The sequence below is a fragment of the Globicephala melas genome, chromosome 18 (genome assembly GCF_963455315.2).
Source record: "Globicephala melas chromosome 18, mGloMel1.2, whole genome shotgun sequence".
Classification (NCBI taxonomy): domain Eukaryota; kingdom Metazoa; phylum Chordata; class Mammalia; order Artiodactyla; family Delphinidae; genus Globicephala; species Globicephala melas.
In genome coordinates, this window is record NC_083331.1 from 61,931,324 (window position 1) to 61,952,207 (window position 20,884).

General features: G+C 37.1%; 1 protein-coding gene across 4 annotated transcripts in view; it reads left to right on the forward strand.

Annotated features, from left to right (window-relative positions):
* GPC5 (glypican 5) overlaps positions 1–20,884 on the forward strand; it is a 1,392,911-nt gene that overhangs the window by 986,252 nt on the left and 385,775 nt on the right. The window contains exon 8 of one of the 4 annotated variants that reach the window (XM_060288186.1): positions 2,920–3,000. The exons of the other annotated variants lie outside the window; for them this stretch is intronic. Coding sequence (XP_060144169.1) covers positions 2,920–2,951 — 32 coding nt within the window. The 3' untranslated portion in view covers positions 2,952–3,000. Of the gene's footprint in view, positions 1–2,919; positions 3,001–20,884 lie in introns of those variants that run through there. 4 annotated transcript variants of the gene reach the window in all.

The window sequence follows — 20,884 nt, forward strand, 5'->3', positions numbered from 1 at the left end:
CCTCTAGCCTTCAAAATCTGATTCTCTGGGAATTCCTCCTCACATTGCAGAATCCCCAGGTTGGGAAGCCTGACGTAGGGCTCAGAACCTGCACTCCAGGGGGTGGACTTCTGTGGTATAATTGTTCTTCAGTTTGTGAGTCACCCACCCAAAGGTTATGGGATTTAATTTTACTGTGATTGTGCCCTTCCTACCATCTCTTTGCAGCTTCTCCTTTGTCTTTTGTTGTGGGGTATCTTTTTTGGTGAGTTCCACTGTCTTCCTGTCGATGATTATTCAGCTGTTACTTGTGATTCTGGTGCTCTTGCAAGAGGGAGTGAGTGCACATACTTCTACTCTGCTGTCTTGAACCAATCTGCCCCTCACCGTGTTTGCAGTCATGCTCCAGACATTCAGAACTCCTCATGGTGCCCTGAAAAGCACCAGGTATCATTCTGTATCCACATCCTGTCCACCTAGAAAAGCCACCTTCAGCCTTCACCTGCCTTGCTGTTCCTTCAGTTTTGTTTCAGCCTCACTTCCTCCAGAGAACCATTTTTGTGGCTTCACCTTGTGGTTTAGGAGCATGCTCATAGCGTCCTGTCTCTATTACATGACTCAATACTCTGCCTTGAAATTGTCTGTTTAACTGTTTGTTTTTTTTGCGGTACGCGGGCTTCTCACCCTTGTGGCCTCTCCTGTTGTGGAGCACAGGCTCCGGACGCGCAGGCTCAGCGGCCATGGCTCACGGGCCCAGCCGCTCCGTGGCATGTGGGATCCTCCCATACTGGGGCACGAACCTATGTCCCCTGCATCAGCAGGCGGACTCTCAACCACTGCGCCACCAGGGAAGCCCTGTTTAACTGTTTCTTGATGTCTTATTTATTTTTGATTTTCTAGTGCTTGACACAGGGCAAGATGCATAGGACTTGGCAACATACATTTAGAGTCTCAGTGAATGAACAGATGTTGCGAATTTTGTTAAAGAAATTCTTACATTATTTAAACATCAAATAGGTTATCATAAGGTTTCTGTCCTCCCTAAACTTCTATACCACGTTTAATGCCATTTTTATAGTATTACCTAATCACAGGATGTGAAAGTTGAAAGGGGATTTGGAGGTTGACTAGTTCAAACCTTTGTTTTCTCATCTGTAAAATATATAGTGGAAAGGTTAAATCATCGATCCAGGACCTCTCAGATAGTGAGTATTGCGACTGAGAGTGGAATCCTTATCTCCTAATTTCCTTTATGGGGCTCTTTCTGTCTGTTCCACGTTGTATAATTTCTGACTTATAGTACAGAGTTTTAAGTCCTTTTAGAGTTTAACTTATGACTGTGCATTCATGCTTTTGTGCAGTGTCGTAATAATGGTAGACACTGAGTAAATATTTGTTGAATTAAATTACTCATAGCTTCCATGTTTAAGACCATATTTCCTGCATCTCTTGGAAAGCCCTGAATTTGTAATCAATAGCAATGGGGGTCACTTAGGGGTTAAAGAGATAATTTAAAAGTAATGGTGTCCAAATTCAAATTTCATTGCTGTCTTCTTGTAATAATTCATATCACACAGGACCAGTGATATAGATGCTTCAATTCACAGCCCATACTTAGACAAGAAATAGAATTTCAATATTTATCATGAGAGGATCTTAAGAATATTAAAACTGAATTCATAACATAGTCCAGTGAATATTTGAGAACTATCAGAAATGAATTGAGGTACTAAATAAAACAAAGGTTGATACTGCAGAACTGGAAGAGCTTTTGAGCTCTTAATAATTTTTAGATAGTCATTTTCCCTGAGCTTGAACTAAATCATTCAGCCTATTTATTTTTTAGTCAACAGTAGGGCAAGTTTAAGGATTACTTTTAATTACAGGAAATAGAGATGGATATATATGAACTGGTCCTATAAAAAGAGGTCTCTTGTATAATAGATAGGAAATTAATATGTATACAGTAAATCAATTTGTATTTCACAGCAGATTGCATGGAATTCAAACTTGAATTCAAACTTGAATTCAAATTTGAATTCAAAATTCAAATTTTGTGAAGTAGATGAACATTATACTGATTTTCAATCATATTTTATATCCTGTTCCTTCCTTTACCTGACACATGATTGCCTATGGCCCTAAAACATCTGAGAAGTGGAGAGAGAAAATTCTGAGACGAAAAGAGAGACCAACAATAGTGAGAAAAACATGATATGGAGGATAATGTCCTTGGCCTCACACTGACCTTTCTATTCAGCATCTTCGTCCCTTGACCACTGCTAAGCAGTAGCTTTCTCATTCCAATCATTCTTATACCACTTAAAAAAAGAAAAAAAGAAAAAAATCATTTTGGTTATTGTGGGTAGGTTTGAAAGCCTCTGATTATGCAGCTTTAACCTTCACAGTGACACAAGGACATTCTATTAACATGTATGTGTAAGTATTAGTGTCCTTATGTACTTAAAGGATGTTGAGAAGCTTATTTGGCACTTTAGATGTTAGAAACTTGACAAAGAACTTCCATTTTTATTAACTATTAAAGATCTACTGATCATGTGGGAGAAGAAACTAGTTCCTCTGATGAGAGATTAAAATGGAGGGAGACAGGTTGGTGAAGAAGAGGCGTTTTCCTAACTTTGCCTTGGAAATGTTAAGGATTGGAGACGGTCACATGGTGGGGAGAACAAAGAGCCCTCTCCTTGCAGCCAGACTGACACACTGTCCTCAGTGGTGGCCAAGCCCTCTTGGGCTAAAGTGTGAGCATTGCTCTGAGCCGGAGTGTAGAAAATGGTATGAAAATGAGATCTAGAATTAGTTATAAAGGGAGGATTAGAAACAGGTAAACTAAGCTCATTTATTAATTTGCTTATATTTCCTTATTTATTTATTTTATTTTCTTTGATAGTATTTTTTTTAACATATCTTTGAATATACCAGATTCTCTGAGCTCTACTAAAAAGAAGGAGTGAAGGCATTTTTGTCCAACCTGGAGGTGAAATTTCAGGAACAGCATGCAGGTGGAAGTGATCATTACTTTCCGGGCATCAGAATAGAAAGGGATGCTCCAGGGGAGCACGCTGGGCTTATTTGGTTACTTGTCTCTCCCTCTTTATAGGTACACCAGCCAGGGCTGGAAACGTGGAGACCTTAGGTTGCATGGATAATAAGTGGTGAACACTGTATTCAGCCAGAGCATGAAAACTAGTTAATTGACTGGCAGAGAGTTATTTATTTAAAAAAATACTGAGTAATTGGGGAGATTGCAAGGAGTTGCAGGTGTTAGTGGGTTCTTTTGCTGAGATGTTAAAACAATTTTATGAATACTTGATTATCTAAAAAATGACATTCGTGAAGTTGTGTGTGAATGTGTGTGTGTCAGATCACAGTGAAGAAGCAGAGGCATTTATATACTTGATCCACCATGAGACACTGAATGTGCAGCTGGGGGTTGAACTAAGTGCTCACCTGTTCCAGCCTCACCAGAACAGGTGCTTCTGTTACTATAGAAAATAATAGATGCAGAAATATATTGACAGAATATCTGTTCAATCATTTTTCTCTTCTGACTTAGCTTCTAGGTAACTGTCACCCTCTTAGTTGGTGGCTAGCATGAATGAAGTCATGGTCAGGGTTTTGCAAATGGAAAGTAACATAATCCATATATAAAGGGGGAATATTTTAGTGTAGAAAGGATGGGTTCTAGATGCTGGCACATCAGAATTTGAATTCTTGGCCCGTTACTTCTTCACAGTGTGATCTTGAGATTTATTCTCTCTTTATTTCGGCTTTTTCATCAAGATGAGTATAATAATACCAAGTTCAATTTTCCTTTTATGTACCTCCTCTTCTCTTTGTGAGAGTATTTACTGAAAGTTTGGTCTCTTTTTAGGCCCTTTTCTGGATGCTTAGAAATAGAATTTTGAGCAAAACTGACCCTGTCTCTGGCCTGCTGGAGATTTCAAGATAGTGAGGTTGTTGTGAAGGTTGAATGTAGATTAGTTCACCTAAAGTTTCTCAATAAGTATGGGGCCCTTCTTTTTTATAAAAGGCCCTCAGATTTTCTTAGGCAGTTTTATATAAAAGATCCAAATACCTCTTGCCTTTTGCCCCAAACCATGTGACTTTTTCAGAGGCTAGGAAGTTAGGGTCCATGGAATAACACTTTTCAGTACATAAAAGGTTTGACATACATTTAATTCTTAGATTTTAAATGATTTTACTTTGTTTTTTGTAGGTGGATATAAAGGGAACAAAAAGTGACATAGACTGCTTGGGCTATAGTAAGATAAATTTTGTGAGTGGAAGCATGTCAGACATTATCAAGTCAGAATTAATTGTAACTTGTACTGCAGTGTTATGTCTGAGGATTCTCCAATTTCGTTAATGGCTTACTTAATTGACAATATCATCATGGCTCGGAAGGGTGTGAAATTAAAATCTTAAGAAGCATATAAAATTATACTGCAGTTCAGAAATTTTGTGTGAACAAAGCAATGCAGTTGGTAAGTACCTTATTTATGATTGACTCTTCATACTTAGACAGTTGCACTTGATATCTTAGTCCTTTCAAGCTGCTAGAAAATATAACATAAATTGTGTGGCTTATAAACAGCAGAAATATATTTCTCATAGTTCTGAAGACTCGAAAGGTCAAGGTGCTGGTGTATAGTCAATGTCTGGTGGGGGCCTACTTCCTAGACAGTCGTCTTTTTACTATGCCCTCACATGGCAAAAGGGGGAAGGTTGTGTTTGGGGATCTTGTATAAGCGCTCGTCCCATTCATGAGGGGTCCACTCTCATGTGCTACTTTCACTTTGGGGGTTAGAATTTCATAACATGAATTTTGGGGGGACACAAACATTCAGACCATAGTAGTATCAATATCGAAAGAAAAGATTGACCTAAAGCATTGACCGTTTGCCTGGTTAAGAAAAACTATCAAAAATAGACACGATGTTTCTAATAAAAATTACAAAGTAAAATAGAGCAGTATGTCCCATCTACATTCCAAGGATTGTGGTCTGGAAAGCATATACCATCTGATTTCTTTAGTTGTCTGGATCTTTATCATGGCCGAAACTTTTAAGATATTTTTGCACATTTCTGTTTTCAGTTATTACTAGTGTCTCAAACACAGACATGATGTGCTGACCAATGACCATAAGTAGGATATGGACTTTGAGTTTTGTGTTTCAGTAGTAACGGGTATAATGCTGTGTTTACATTTTCGTACCCTGTTTCTCTCCAACTTTGTGATTTATGTCTTATATTTGGTAGAGGACTAAGTACACATCATACGAGCCACAAAACAAAGTCAAACCTATGTCTCTGGACTAATGGCCTGGTGCTCTGGCTGACTGAGCTTTCTAAAACAAATGACCCACATCAATATTATTATATATTCTCTTAAACAAATTAGAGAATATTATTTCAAATAGGAAATAGCTGATTCGTTTTAAACTACAAGTAATATTTTATTACATTTTCAAATTTAAAACATCTCAGGTAAATGGAAGTGAATATTTAAGTTTTACAATATAGTGAGGGGAAACTGATTATGTAAATTATATACATACTGATGGGATAGAAATCTACATATTGGAATTTCTATTTCCCTACTATTTTTATGATATCATCATAATAAAATAAAATTACTGCCTATTGCATTAAAAGCACTTACTTATTAGTGAAATGGCCAGGAAAAAGTAATCACTCAGGGAAGTATTAACATGAGATAGTTTGTTTAAGGGTGTATATCACTTGAACTTCCTTTGAACTCTCTGTATTTCTTGCTGTTTATGACAAAGAAAGCCATTGCTCACAAAGTATTGGCTTTGCCTTTGAAGTAATACCAGGAGATCAGTGACAAAAGGCAGAGCTGAGATTAGATGCTGAGTGTTATTGTCTTGCTATAGTCCCAAAGCTATGTGAAATGTCAGCTAATTGAAAATGGTAATTATCCTACATAGCCACCTAAACTGTTTCATTCTAGGATATGTGTTACCTTTAAATTAATAGCCATTGATCTCCTGGTTTTTCACAATTCTTCTCTGTCCTTTTGTCAAATTATCTAGCCATCAGTCCTTGGGACAAAGCCCATCTCATCATTTTTATTGACAATGGTTTAATGAGTGACCTGGCCTTCCTGTTTGGATAGACTGTAATAGGTCCATCCATCTGAGGGTCTGTCAGCCAGAGCTGTGTAACCTTTACTGTATATTTGTTTTCTTACTAGAAAGGTTTTTAAATGAAAACTTTAAGTAATTGTTTGACTGTGGCTATTTGCATTTATTTCAGATACTGATTGGGAGGAGCCATATTAATGACAGTAGTAGTAGGTCTTCAAATTATGATCTACTGAGAAAGCCTGTCCCCTTGAGAGATGAATAATATATATTCAGAATGCTCAGCTTGCTTCTAATGGGCAGTAGTTCATGCCAAATGGCTTTGAGGGAAATTTGTATGGTATAATTCTTCAGACACAGAATTAAAATTCTCAGTTATGATGGGGAAAAATAAAACCATCAAGTAGAAATTAGAAATACATATTCTGCATAGCTATAAAATGAACTTCAAGTACACTCTGATCCCGTAAAATTGAGTTAGTCTAGACAGTATTTCAGAGTAACCTAATCCCAAGTCAAGGCTTCCTGTTGTAACGAGTGAACAACCCAAAGTCACTTGGGCTTGAACTGTTTGAAAGAAGTGAAGAAGATACGAAGAGTGTGGGGAATTATTCAAACATATTCAGGCAGAATTCTCCACTGTGGAGGTTAGGAGCCTAACACAGAGTGATTATGGAAAAGTTATATTCTTGGTTCAAGCCTTGCCACAGAGTCATAAAACCAGGTTTATTTTTGAGTGTGAGGGAAACCAGTGTGTTGTCTTCCTAGTCATACTAGAAATAGGAAATAGTTCTTCCTCCATTATTTTTATGTCATTAATTGTAACTGTAAAGTATATTCACAAACTATGGAGACTAAGTACATGCAAACAAATTTGGTGCTAAAAATAGTTGAAGGTAAAATTAATCTGACACAGTGAATAATGAGCAAACTCCTTTTGTGCTCTATGTTTAGGTACAAATATGAAAATAATCATGTTGGGAAATCATGGTTTTATAGCTCAAAAAGAAAGAGGGAAAGGGTTCGGGAGTGAGAGGCAACTTCTTGTCCTCCTTTTTTAAAAACGGTTCTGACAAAGACTCTCTCGTTGACTAAACTTGATTCAAGCTGCTTTAAGACCTCTAGGCCTTGAACTTGGCATCCAGTTTTCTTGGGCTTGAATCACCCAATTATAGCAGGAACATTGCTCAATCAGTCTAGTTAGAATCCCTTACCCTCAATATCTGATCAAGCTCTGTATGTGATGACATTCTTCATCTCCCAGGTGACAGGTGATCACCCTGACCTTCCCTCAGTGTTCCAGTCAAATCTGTTTAACCAGAATTCCCCCTTTGCCTCTGATGTTTCCTCCTGGTAATGTCCTTTCCTCAGACTTCCACCCTACTACTCGGGTAGGAACCTCCGTTTGTCCATGCTGTATTCAGAATTGAGCTCAGTTCTATATTGAGATCTCTTTTCTCTTATTGCAACAGTTCCAGAATAAATATTTTTACCATTTAACTACTGCCCAGTTCTGACTTTCTTTAATGGTTTTGCCGATTTAACCACTTCAGGCTCTGGTTTTTCTTTGACAATTTCACAGACCCTTATTTCATTTCAAGCAAAAATTGTTTAGAATGCCATGTCCCACCTGTCCTGTCCTGACGTCAGTATCTGAGAATAAGTGAAGGTATTTCCCAGAGGAACCCAGGCATAGATGTGTGGGACATCAACAAGCTTGCCGCCCTGCACAATTATGTCCTCCCTCCCCCACCTGCCAGCAGCTGGAACTGGAGGATGGGGGCCATGCCTTTGGTCCCCTATCCCTAGTGGTTGGAATTGGCTGATGCTTAATTGTCATTTCTGTCTGAATTTGATAGCATGAAATGAAGGCATTAGGGTTTTTCCCCTGAAAGTTCTACCTTTTATAGTAAAAATAACTCTATAGCCAAATCCTGTCCTGTTTAAAAGAATACCAACCAAAAATCAAAGTAGTGGTACGTTTCTTCTGGAAACTTAATGTAAGTTTAAGTCCCAGAAATCCTGTCCTTTCACTACTCTGACACCTTGTAACAAAGGCTCTTTAGAGCTTGTAGGTGTGGAAGAGCCTACAGAGTTACAGCTGGATATTGCTATGGGGAAAATAATAGCAATAGTTGTTCACTACACAGCCTACATTCATGTCATTGCTGCTCCCTAGTAAACTATCTGGCAGGCAAAATGCTACCTATTCAAAATACCTGGCATTTGTGATCACTGTAACTGTAAACTCTTGGCATTTGGTTTATTTTTTCAAGCCAGACCATTTTGCACTACTCTTAAATATCTTGGCATTAGAACTTTGTTTTTGATACAGATAATTTTCTTGTTATTTCCCTGTTTCCCTTATTGCTTCCATCCATTTAGCTGCAATTTGCTTTAATTGAATCATCCTCATGATCATGGAGAATTTGTTTAGCCATTTCAATTTTCAGCTGTAATCTCATTTTGAATTGTTTATCCTGATGATTAACATCAATGTATGAAGACTGAACAGAGAAAAAATATTATGTGGAAAATTTAGTCTTTAATAGTTAATATAAACCTTCAGATGTTGGTTGTCAAAGGCTGCAATATCTCTTTGATCTTTAAAAGGCTCATCAATGAAGACAGTTCAGTTGAAGAAGCTGTATTGTTCAATCCAAATATTTTTGGAAATCTGCTTTGAGTCTTGAGGATTTAAAAATTTGCATAAATGATCTGAATCTCAGCAAGCTCTGAATGAACAGTAACTATTTGATGGGATAATTTAAAGAGCCAGCCACTGGAGTGATGATTCTCTACAAAAGTGATCATTTACTAAGTGATTATGCCTAACTTTGCATGAATTTAATATCCCACTGGTAATTTTTAACAATAAACTGAAATATAATCAGGTTGGAGAACATGTAAGGCTGCATCAGTGCATTAAAACCTGTCAGCAGGGAGAGAAAAGAAGAAAGTGGCAACATAAGATTGAATTATTTGGGAATGTCGAAGAGAAATGTAGTTTTGCCTCTGCTGTGATACTCAGCTTGGAATAGAATGCACTCCACCACAGGGCTTGTATCTCCAGGAGTCCAGCAAGTGGGGCTTTGGCCAATGTTGGACTTCGCCAGCAAACAGAAAAGGAATCTTACACTCTTGATTCACATGTTCTTTTGGTTCTAATAATGCATAGCTGATGGTGCTGTATTGGAGGCATCTGTAATCTGTGCCTGACAGTCTTGGGTCAGTTACTTATTTTTTTCACAATGTTAGTTTTGCCATTTAGGAAATAAAGAGGACTGAGAAGGTCGTCTTTAGGCTATATGCACCTCTAAAATTCTATATTATATATGCACAGATGACAACTCTGTAGCTGATTATAAAGTCATAGTTCCAGAGAGTTCAAAATGGGAGATTTAGACTTGACAGTCCTGTTGCTATAAATGCTGGTTAAAACCCGGGAATTAGATTGAGTCAAGAGTCTATATTTGTACATGGAAGAGAGTAAAAGATCCAGGAAGGGTCTAAGACTCTGCTGAGATTGGGGTGAGGAGCCAGCAAATGAGAGATGTGTCAATGACTAGGAGAAAAATAAGGAGAGCATGGGGTTGCTGAAGCCATGAGAAGAAAGCATTTAGCATAGAAGAGGGTAATAAACTGTGCTGAAAGCATCTAAAACGTTATGGTCAAGAGTAGAAGAGCTGCCATTGGACTTAGCTGCTTGCAGCTTGACAAAAGTGGGCTTGTGACAATGAAAGTGCAATCAGAGTAGAGTAAATAGAGAATGGAGGTGATGAAGTGGAGATGTGATTATTGGTAGCTCTTTTACTCTTAAGGGTAGCAGAAGAAAACTGGAGCAGAGCTGGAGGGAGATTTGTAATTAAGGAAATTAATCCTCTTGGTCTTTCTTTTTTTGACCATTGTAATAGAACACATTTTTGGGGCATAATACAGTAGAAAGAAAATAATCAATGATGCAGGAAAGAAATTAGATAGTTGTCCAAGATAAATCCTCAGCAGATACAAGACTATGGGCCCTGGCACACAGAGGTGTTGGCAGCTGATAGGAAAGGAGTTCCTTCATCCAAATAATATTTATTTTTCTTAAATTTAATTGAGAAAGTTATAGCTGAGAACAAACTGTGTATGTGTGTGTAGGAGGTTGTGATGTAAAATGCAGTTCTCTTTACAGATCTTGGTCAAAATATTTAAGAGTAAAATTCCATCAGGGAACTACAGCTAGAGGACAGAAGGATGAAGGACAATTATAAGAAAGAATATAAAGTGGAAAGAGTACATTGAAACAGCATCTTTGAATTACCGGTTCAAGGTGGCAGAGTGAAAGGATGTGCACTCACTTCCTCTTGGGAAAGCACCAGAGTCACTGTTGAACAATCATCAACAGGAAGACTCTGCAACGCACCAAAAAAGATGCCCCACATCCAAAGACATAGGAGAAGCCACAGTGAGATGGTAGGAGGGGTGCAATCACAATAAAATCAAATCCCATAACTGCTGGGTGGGTGACTCACAGACTAGAGAACACTTATACCACAGAAGTCCACACAGTGGACTGAAAGTTCTGAGCCCAACGTCAGGTTTCCCAACCTGGGGGTCAGGAAATGGGAGGAGGGATTCCGAGAGCATCAGACTTTGAAGGCTAGAGGGATTTGATTGCAGAACTTTGACAGGACTGGGGGAAACAGAGACTCCATTCTTGGAGGGCACACACAAAGTAATGTGCACATCGGGACCCAGGGGACGGAGCAGTGACCCCATAGGAAACTGAACCAGACCTACCTGCTAGTGTTGGAGGGTCTCCTGCAGAGGCAGGGCTGGCTCTGTCTCACCGTGAGAACAAAGATACTGGCAGCAGAAGTTCTGGTAAGTACCCCTTGGCATGAGCCCTTGCAGAGTCCACCATTAGCCCCACCAAAGAGCTGGGTAGGCTCCAGTGTTGGGTCTCCTCAGGCCAAACAAACAATAGGGAAGGAACCCAGCCCCACCCATCAGCAAACAAGCAGATTAAAGTTTTACTGAGCTCTGCCCACCAGAACGACACCCAGCTCTACCCAACACCAGTCCCTCCCATCAGGAAGCTTGCACAAGCCTCTTAGATAGCCTCATCCACCAGAGGGCACACAGCAGAAGAAAGAAGAGCTACAATCCTGCAGCCTGTGGAACAAAAACCACATTCACAGAAAGATAGACAAGATGAAAAGGCAGAGGGCTATGCACCAGATGAAGGAACAAGATAAAACCCCAGAAAAGCAATTAAATGAAGTGGAGATAGGAAACCTTCCAAAAAAGAATTCAGAATAATTATAGTGAAGATGATCCAGGACCTTGGGAAAAGAATGGAGGCAAAGATCAAGAAGATGCAAGAAATGTTTAACCAAGACCTAGAAGAATCAAAGAACAAACAGATGAACGATATAATAACTGAAATGAAAAATACACTAGAAGGAATCAATAGCAGAATTACTGAAGCAGAAGAATGGATAAGTGCCCTGGAAGACAGAATGGTGGAATTCACTGCCAGGGAACAGAATAAAGAAAAAAGAATGAAAACAAATGAAGAAAGCCTAAGAGACCTCTGGGACAACATTAAACACAACAATATTCACAATATTAGGGTCCCAGAAGGAAAAGAGAGAGAGAAAGGACCCAAGAAAATATTTGAAGGGGTTATAGTCGAAAACTTCCCTAAATAGGAAAGGAAATAGCCACCCAAGTCCAGGAAGTGCAGAGTCCCAGGCAGGATAAACCCAAGGAGAAACAGGCTGAGACACATAGTAATCAAATAGATAAAAATTAAAGACAAAGAATAATTATTGAAAGCAGCAAGGGAAAAATGACAACATAAAAGGGAACTCCTATAAGGTTAATAGCTGGTTTCTCAGCAGAAATTCTACAAGGCAGAAGGGAGTGGCATGACATATTTAAAGTCATGAAAGGGAAGAACATACAACCAAGATTACTCTACCCAGCAAGGATGTCATTCATATTTGACAGAGAAATCAAAAGCTTTACAGACAAGCAAAATCTAAGAGAATTCAGCACCACCAAACCAGTTCTACAACAAATGCTAAAGGAACTTTCCTAAGTGGGAAACACAAGAGAAGAAAAGGATTTACAAAAACAAACCCATAACAATTATTAAAATGGTCTTAGGAACATACATATCGATAATTATCTTAAACTTGAATGGATTAAATATTCCAACCAAAAGACACAGACTCACAGAATGGATACAAAAACAAAACCCATATATATGCTGTCTAAAAGAGACCCACTTCAGACCAAGGGACACATACAGACTGAAAGTGAGGAGATGGAAAGAGTTATTCCATGCAAATGGAAATCAAAAGAAAGCTGGAGTAGCAATTCTCATATCAGGCAAAATAGACTTTAAAATAAAGAATGTTACAAGAGACAAGGAAGGACACTACCTAATGATCAAGGGATCAATCCAAGAAGAAGATGTAACAATTACAAATATATATGCACCCAACATAGGAGCCACTCAATACATAAGACAACTGCTAACGGCTATAAAAGAGGAAATCAACAGTAACACATTAATAGTGGGGGATTTTAACACCTCACATATGCCAATGGAGAGATCATCCAAACAGAAAATTAATAAGGAAACACAAACTTTAAATGACACAATAGACCAGATAGATTTATTGATATTTATATTTATAGGATATTCCATTTGAAAACAGCACATTACAGTTTCTACTCAAGTGCACACAGAACATTCTCCAGGATAGATAACATCTTGTGTTACAAATCAGGCTTCAGTAAATTTAAGAAAATTGAAATCACATCAGGCATCTTTTCTGACCACAGTGCAATGAGATTAGAAATCAATTACAGGGGGAAAAATGTAAAGAACACAAACATACGGAGGCTAAGCAATACGTTACTAAATAACAAAAAGATCACTGAAGAAATCAAACAGGAAATCAAAAAATACATAGAGACAAATTATAATGAAAACACGATGATCCTAAACCTATGGGATGCAGCAAAAGCAGTTCTAAGAGGGAAGTTTATAGCAATACAATCCTACCTCAAGAAACAAGAAAAATATCAAATAAACAATCTAACCTTACACCTAAAGGAACTAGAGAAAGAAGAAGAAACAAAACCCAAAGTTAGCAGAAGGAAAGAAATCATAAAGATCAGAGCAGAAATAAATGAAATAGAAACAAAGAAAACAGTAGTAAACAGTAAAACTAAAAGCTGCTTCTTTGAGAAGATAAAAAAAATTGATAAACCTTTAGCCAGACTTATCAGGAAAAAGAGGGAGAGGAATCAAATCAATAAAATTAGAAATGAAAAAGGAGAAGTTAAAACAGACACCACAGACATAGAAAGCATCCTAAGAGACAACTACAAGCAAATCTGTGCCAATAAAATGCACAACCTGGAAGAAATGGACAAATACTTAGAAAGGTATAACCTTCCAAGACTGAACCAGGAAGAGATAGAAAATATGAACAGACCAATCACTAGTAATGAAATTGAAACTGTGATTAAAAATCTTCCAAGAAACGAAAGTCCAGGACCAGATGGCTTCACCGGTGAATTCTATCAAACATTTAGAGAAGAGCTAACACCCATCCTTCTCAAACTCTTCCAAAATATTGCAGAGGAAGGACACTCCCAAACTCATTCTATGAGGCCACCTTCACCCTGATAGTAAAACTAGACAAAGACACTACAAAAACAGAAAATTACAGACCAATATCACTGATGAATATAGATGCAAAAATCCTCAACAAAATACTAGCAAACAGAATCTAACAGCACATTAACAGGATCATACACCATGACCAAGTGGTATTTATGACTGAGGGATAAAGGATTCTTTAGTATATGCAAAGGATTCTTCAACATACTTAAGGATTGCAAGGATTCTTCAATATACGCAAATAAAACAATGTGGCCCACCACATTAACAAACTGAAGAATGAATAAAATCCTATGATCATCTCAATAAATGCAGAAAAAGCTTTTGACAAAATTCAACACCCATTTATGATAAAAAACTCTCCAGAGTGTGGGGCATAGAGGGAACCTACCTCAACATAATAAAGGCAATATATGACAAACCCGCAGTAAACATCAATCTCAAAGGTTAAAACCTGAAAGCATTTCCTCTAAGATCAGGAAGAAGACAAGGTTGCCCACTCTCACCACTATTATTCAACATAGTTTTGGAAGTTCTAGCCACGGCAATCAGAGAAGAAAAAGAAATAAAAGGAAAACAAACTGGAAAAGAAGTAAAACTCTCAGTGTTTGCAGATGGCATAATAGTATACATACAGAATCCTGAAAGTGCTACCAGGAAACTACTAGAGCTAATCAATGAATTTGGTAAAGTAGCAGGATACAAAATTAATGCACAGAAATCTCTTACATTCATATACACTAACAACAAAAAATCTGAAAGAGAAATTAAGGAAACACTCCTATTTACCACTGCAATAAAAAGAATAAAATACCTAGGAATAAACCTACCTAGGGAGACCAAACACCTGTATGCAGAAAACTATAAGACACTGATAAAAGAAATTAAAAATGATACAAACAGATGGAGAGACATTCCCTGTTCTTGGATTGGAAGAATCAATATTGTGAAAATGACTATACTACCCAAAGCAATCTACAGAGTCAATGCAATCCCTATCAAACTAGCAATGACTTTTTTTTTTTAACAGAACTAGAACAAAAAATCTTAAAATTTGTATGGAGACACAGAAGACCCCAAATAGCCAAAGCAGTCTTGAGGGAAAAAAATGGAGCTGGGAGAATCGGACTCCCTGACTTCAGACTCTTCTACAAAGCTATAGTAATCAAGACAATATGGTACTGGCACAAAAACAAAAATATAGATCAATGGAACAGGATAGAAAGCCCAGAGATAAACCCACGCACCTATGGTCAACTAATGTATGACAAAAGAGGCAAGGATATATAATGGAGAAAAGACAGCCTCTTCAATAAGTGATACTGGGAAAACTGGATAGCTACATGTAAAAGAATGAAATGAGAATACTCCCTAACACCATACACAAAAATAAACTCAAAATGGATTAGAGACCTAAGTGTAAGACGAGACACTATTAAACCCTTAAAGGAAAATATAGGAAGAACATTCTTTGACATAAATCACAGCAAGAACTTTTTTGATCCACCTCCTAGAGTAATGGAAATAAAACCAAAAATAAACAAATGGAACAAAATGAAACTTAAAAGCTTTTGCAAAGCAAAGGAAACTACAAACAAGACGAAAATACAACTCTCAGAGTGGGAGAAAATATTTGCAAACAAATCAACAGACAAAGGATTAATCTCCAAAATATATAAACTGCTCATGCAGCTCAACATTAAAGAAACAAAAAACCCAATCAAAAGATGGGCAGAAGACCTAAATAGATATTTCTCCAAAGAAGACTTACAGATGGCCAAGAAGCACAAGAAAATCTTATCAAAATCACTAATATTTAGAGAAATGCAAATCAAAGCTACAATGAGGTATTAGCTCCCTCCAGTTAGAATGGGCATCATCAGAAAATCTACAAACAACAGATGCTGGAGAGGGTGTAGAGAAAAGGGAAACCTCTTGCACTATTGGGAATGTAAATTGATACAGCCACTATGGAGAACAGTATGGAGGTTCTTCATAAAAACTAAAAACATAAAAAACATAAAACATAAAAACTAAAAATAAAACTACCTTATGACCCAGCAGTCCCACTACTGGGCATATACCCAGAGAAAACCATAATTCAAAATGCCACATACACCCCAATGTTCATTGCAGCACTATTTACAATAGCCACGTCATGGAAGCAACTTAAATGCCCATCGACAGATGAATGGATAAAGAAGATGTGGTATATGTATACAGCCATAAAAAGGAATAAAATTGGGTCATTTGTAGAGATGTGGTTGGATCTAGAGACTGTCAAATAGAGTGAAGTAAGTCAGAAAGGGAAAAACAAATATTGTATATTAACGTATATATGTGGAACCTAGAAAAATGGTACACATGATCCCTTTTGCAGGACAGAAATTGAGACACAGATGTAGAGAACAAACGTATGGACACCAAGGGGGGAAAGTGGCGGGGGGATGGTGTTGGTGAGATGAATTGGGAGATTGGGATTGACATATATACACTAATGTGTATAAAATGGATAACTAATTAGAACCTGCTGTATAAGAAAATAAATAAAATAAAATTCAAAAAAAGAAAAAAACAGCATCTTCAATGCAAAGATCAGGAATGTCATGAAGTAGGAGTCAATTGACATTATCAGGCGCTGCTAAGAGCTTTCTGGAGTTCAGTACTGAAAGAGGAGCTTTTAACAAGTGATTTCATTGTGAATGCTGCTTTTTTTACATAGTTCAAATGAAGTATGGTATAATGTGAAGACAACAGAAAATTATACAAAATTTAAAAAATGATCTTTATTCTTAGGGCAGTGTTTTTTCAAAATAAGTGCTATGACACATAGTAGATTATAATATGAAAATATATTTCTTACTGTGGATAGCTGCAAGAAAAGAAAATTCAAATAAGAATGCTTAACCAACTGAGAGTTCACTGTGTCACTGAGATATGCATCTACTAATAAGTGTCCAGTAGCCAGATAGTGTTAGAGTTTGCATTTGGGGATGGTCTTTCACTCGTACTTGTTGTGCCACAGCAGACTATTCCATGCTAGGGCATCATGTTTCATTCTAAAAATGAAAAGCACTGTGGTAGGAATAAAAATGCCCCTCCCCAAAGACATCCATGTCCTCATGTTCAGAACCTGTGAATATGTTGCCTAGCATAGCAAACAAGACTTTGTGCATGTGATTAAGTTAAGGATTTTGAGGTGGAGAGATTATACTGGGTTATCTGAGTGGGCCCAGTATAACCACAAGAGTCCTTATAAGTAAAAGGAGTCAGGAGATTCGGCAGGGGAGGCGATGATAGACGCACAGTGATACAGAGTGTGAAAAATTCAACTGGCAGATGCTGGCTTTAAATATGGTAGGAGGCCAAGAGCCAATGGATATGGGTAGCTTCTTCCAGGGATGTGGGAAAACACATGAAAAAACATATTTTTCCCAGAACCTCCAGATGATTTTAGCCCATTGAGTCCCATTTCAGACTTCTGAACTCCATAACTAAGATAATAAGATAATAAATGTGTATTGTTTTAAGGCACCAGGTAATCTGTGGTAATCTGTCATAATCTGTCACAGTGGCAATAGGAAACTAATGTAAATGTGAATGGGCAAAAGGGGAGAAAGAAACACGCCAGTTGAGTTTGTCACGTTACATTAGGAAAGCAAAAGTCTTCCTAGAAATGCTATGAGTTGGCATTTGTTTGTATCTTTTAATCCAGAATTGGGCCCATGGCCAACCTAATTCAGTCACTAACCAAAAATAATTTAAATGTCATAGTATTAGACAATTATGGTCCATGCCCTGGGCCTGAAGCAAGAGATGTTTTCCTTTCTAAGATCCATTGATCTCTTCATTAGTAGGAAAAAACAGAATCTGTTGGAAAGGAAGTAGGAGGTTGAAGAGGAATGGACCCTGGTTACATAGCCAATGATGAGGTGCTGGCTATAGAGCAGTCATTGGGACACTGGACATGTAGCAGATACTGAGACATAGGGTGAAGAGCAGATGTTGGATATGAGAAGGTATTTGGGAAGTTGGGTGTGTAGCAGATGGTGTCTGCCCATCATTTCCCATCTACCAGCAAGCGTCACTATTTCCTTTCAAAAATATATTTCAAATTTGTCTTATCTTCATGTCCACAGCCAACATTCTGTTCAACTGAGCATCATGTCTCTTGTGAGTACTAAAATTATCAACTAATTTTCCTCATATGATCTATTTTGCTTCAGACTCAACCCTATTTTATTTTTTCACCATTATGCAGCCAGAATAGTCTTCTAAAAATGTATTTTTATTAACCCCTTGTTTTTTGATTAACAACTTCTCAATGAAATTAGAATTCAGATAAAAATCCTTGACTGCCTTATGTCTCTTCAAGCATTGCTTACAGAGAAAAAAGATCCTTTAACAAAGGTTTCATGTTTGGGCTATGTTATTTATTTATATTTTGAGTACTCTTTTCTTTTATAGAATTTAATTTTAGCTCATAATTACGTACTCATATTTGTGATTATCTGACTAATGCCTCTATTTTAAGTCATAAGCTCCACTATAGTAGAAACCAGGTCCAATTTTACCCAGTATTGTATTGCACTTAAACTATAACTATAGAGAGAATGAATAATGAACCAAAAAAAACCCCAAAACAAGAAAAAATAACGCTTCTTAAACTCCAAAATTCACTGATCAGTGGGAAAAATAATGAAATGACTATAATAAAAATGATAAAAGTTACACTCTAGAAAGACAGGAGACCTGAATTTGGACCTTTACAAGTCATCTGAGCCTAGAATGTGGATTTAACAGATGCAGTTAAGGTGATGTTGGAAGATAAGACATTTCAGGTTTAGTGAACAAAACATATTGAAGCAGGTTGATGCGGAAGAATAAGTCAGACTCACAGACCTAATTTCACACTCTGAGATGGCTTAGGGAGTGGAGGGATGGAACAGAAAATGAGTTCTGGAAGTTTGTGAAGATCAGGCTGTAGAAGTTAGCAAACACTGCAAACCTATGCAAATAAATTCTAATTTTTTTGTGTTATTTTTGTTTCTAAATATATGAGTAATATAATTTTTTAATAGATCTTTATTGGAGTATAATTGCTTCACAATGCCGTGTTAGTTTCTGTTGTATGGCATTGTAGGAAGTTAACATTTGGGTACAGTCATACCATTCTTATTTATTCACCATCTATTCAACAAATACTTTTTGAGTACTAATTAATTGTCAGAGTTCAAAATAAGCATGAGATAAGTGACAGAAAAATAAAGACATGGTTCTTGCTCTCATAGAAAAGTTCTTTTTCTCTAATTTTTAAAGGTTTTTATTTTGTCTCTAAGACAACATCACAAGTTCATTAAGAGCAGAAGAAATCACTCTTTATATTTCTCCTGTTTCAATCATGGTAACTACAGCAGAATTAGGAAAACAATAGATTTACTAATTGGAACCCCAAGTAGATTTATTAATTGATAATCAAGATATTTCCAGATGGTAAAAATTGAAAAAAATACTATGCTGACACCTTGAATCATTACAGACCTACCTTACCAAAAGTGAGTAAAATGAAAAGGGACAATTAAAACTTAATGTAGTTAGATGGACAAATCTGAGGCAGTGATATTTCAGGCTGAAAATTCACTTGGAGGCCTGAAAATCCAGAATTCTAATTTTAATATTAAATAAATGCAGCTGCCACATGCTCCATCACATTCTGTATTGTCTCACTATGGCTTGAATGTCTTGTCTATTTTGGAATGTATCGTACTAATCAAAACATCTAATGCTGGTTAACATGATAGTTCCCTGCCTTAATTACATGGGCTGTCAGGTGAAATTGACACATGGATTTCAATGAGAACAAAATTTAGTCTGATTCCCATTAGGGAACATACTGATGAGTGATATTTATATCCTACCTTAGATAAACGTTTTTCTTCAGTTGGTATCACCCTGATTATAATCACATGTACTATAATAATAGTGATTAGGACTTAAAATATATAGAATATAAACTGCATAGGACACGTTTTAAAAATGACATAATTTTCAACTAAAGAAGAAGAAAACATAAATTTTCAGTGCTCTAAAAAAGATTTTGCTTTGTTGATATGAGGAGATGAAAAGTGAAATTGAAAAATAAGAATTTAGTTCCCAGCATCCAAAAATCCAACTTAACTTTACCTTTGTCTTTTTTTTTTGGATTCTTTTTTAATAACATCTTTATTGGAGTATAATTGTTTTACAGTGGTGTGTTAGTTTCTGCTGTATAACAAAGTGAATCAGCTATATGTATACATATATCCCCATATCCCCACCCTCCTTATCCCACCCCTCTATGTGGTCACAAAGAACCGACTGATCTCCCTGTGCTATGCAGCAGCTTCCCACTACCTATTTTATATTTGGTAGTGTATATATATCAGTGCTACTCTCTCACTGTGTCCCAGCTTACCCTTTACCCTCCCTGTGTCCTCAAGTCCATTCTCTACACCTGTGTCTTTATTCCTGTCCTGCCCCTAGGTTCATCAGAACCACTTTTTTCTTTTTAGATTCCACATATATGTGTTAGCATATGGTATTTGTTTTTCTCTTTCTGACTTACTTCACTCTGTATGACAGACTCCATTTCCATCCACCTCACTACAAATAACTCAATTTCGTTTCTCTTTATGGCTAAGTAATATTCCATTGTATATATGTGCCAGACCTTCTTTATCCATTCATCTGTCAATGGACACTTAGGTTGCTTCAGTGTCCTGGCTATTGTAAATAATGCAGCAATGAACATTGTGGTACATGACTTTCTTTGAATTATGGTTTTCTCAGGGTATATGCCCAGTAGTGGGATTGCTGGGTCCTATGGTAGTTCTATTTTTAGTTTTTTAAGGAACCTCCATACTGTTCTCCATAGTGGCTGTATCAATTTACATTCCCACCAACAGTGCAAGAGGGTTCCCTTTTCTCCACACCCTCTCCAGTATTTATTTTTTGTAGACATTTTGATGATGGCTATTCTGACTAGTGTAAGGTGATACCACATTGTAGTTTTGATTTGCATTTCTCTAATGATTAGTGATGTTGAGCA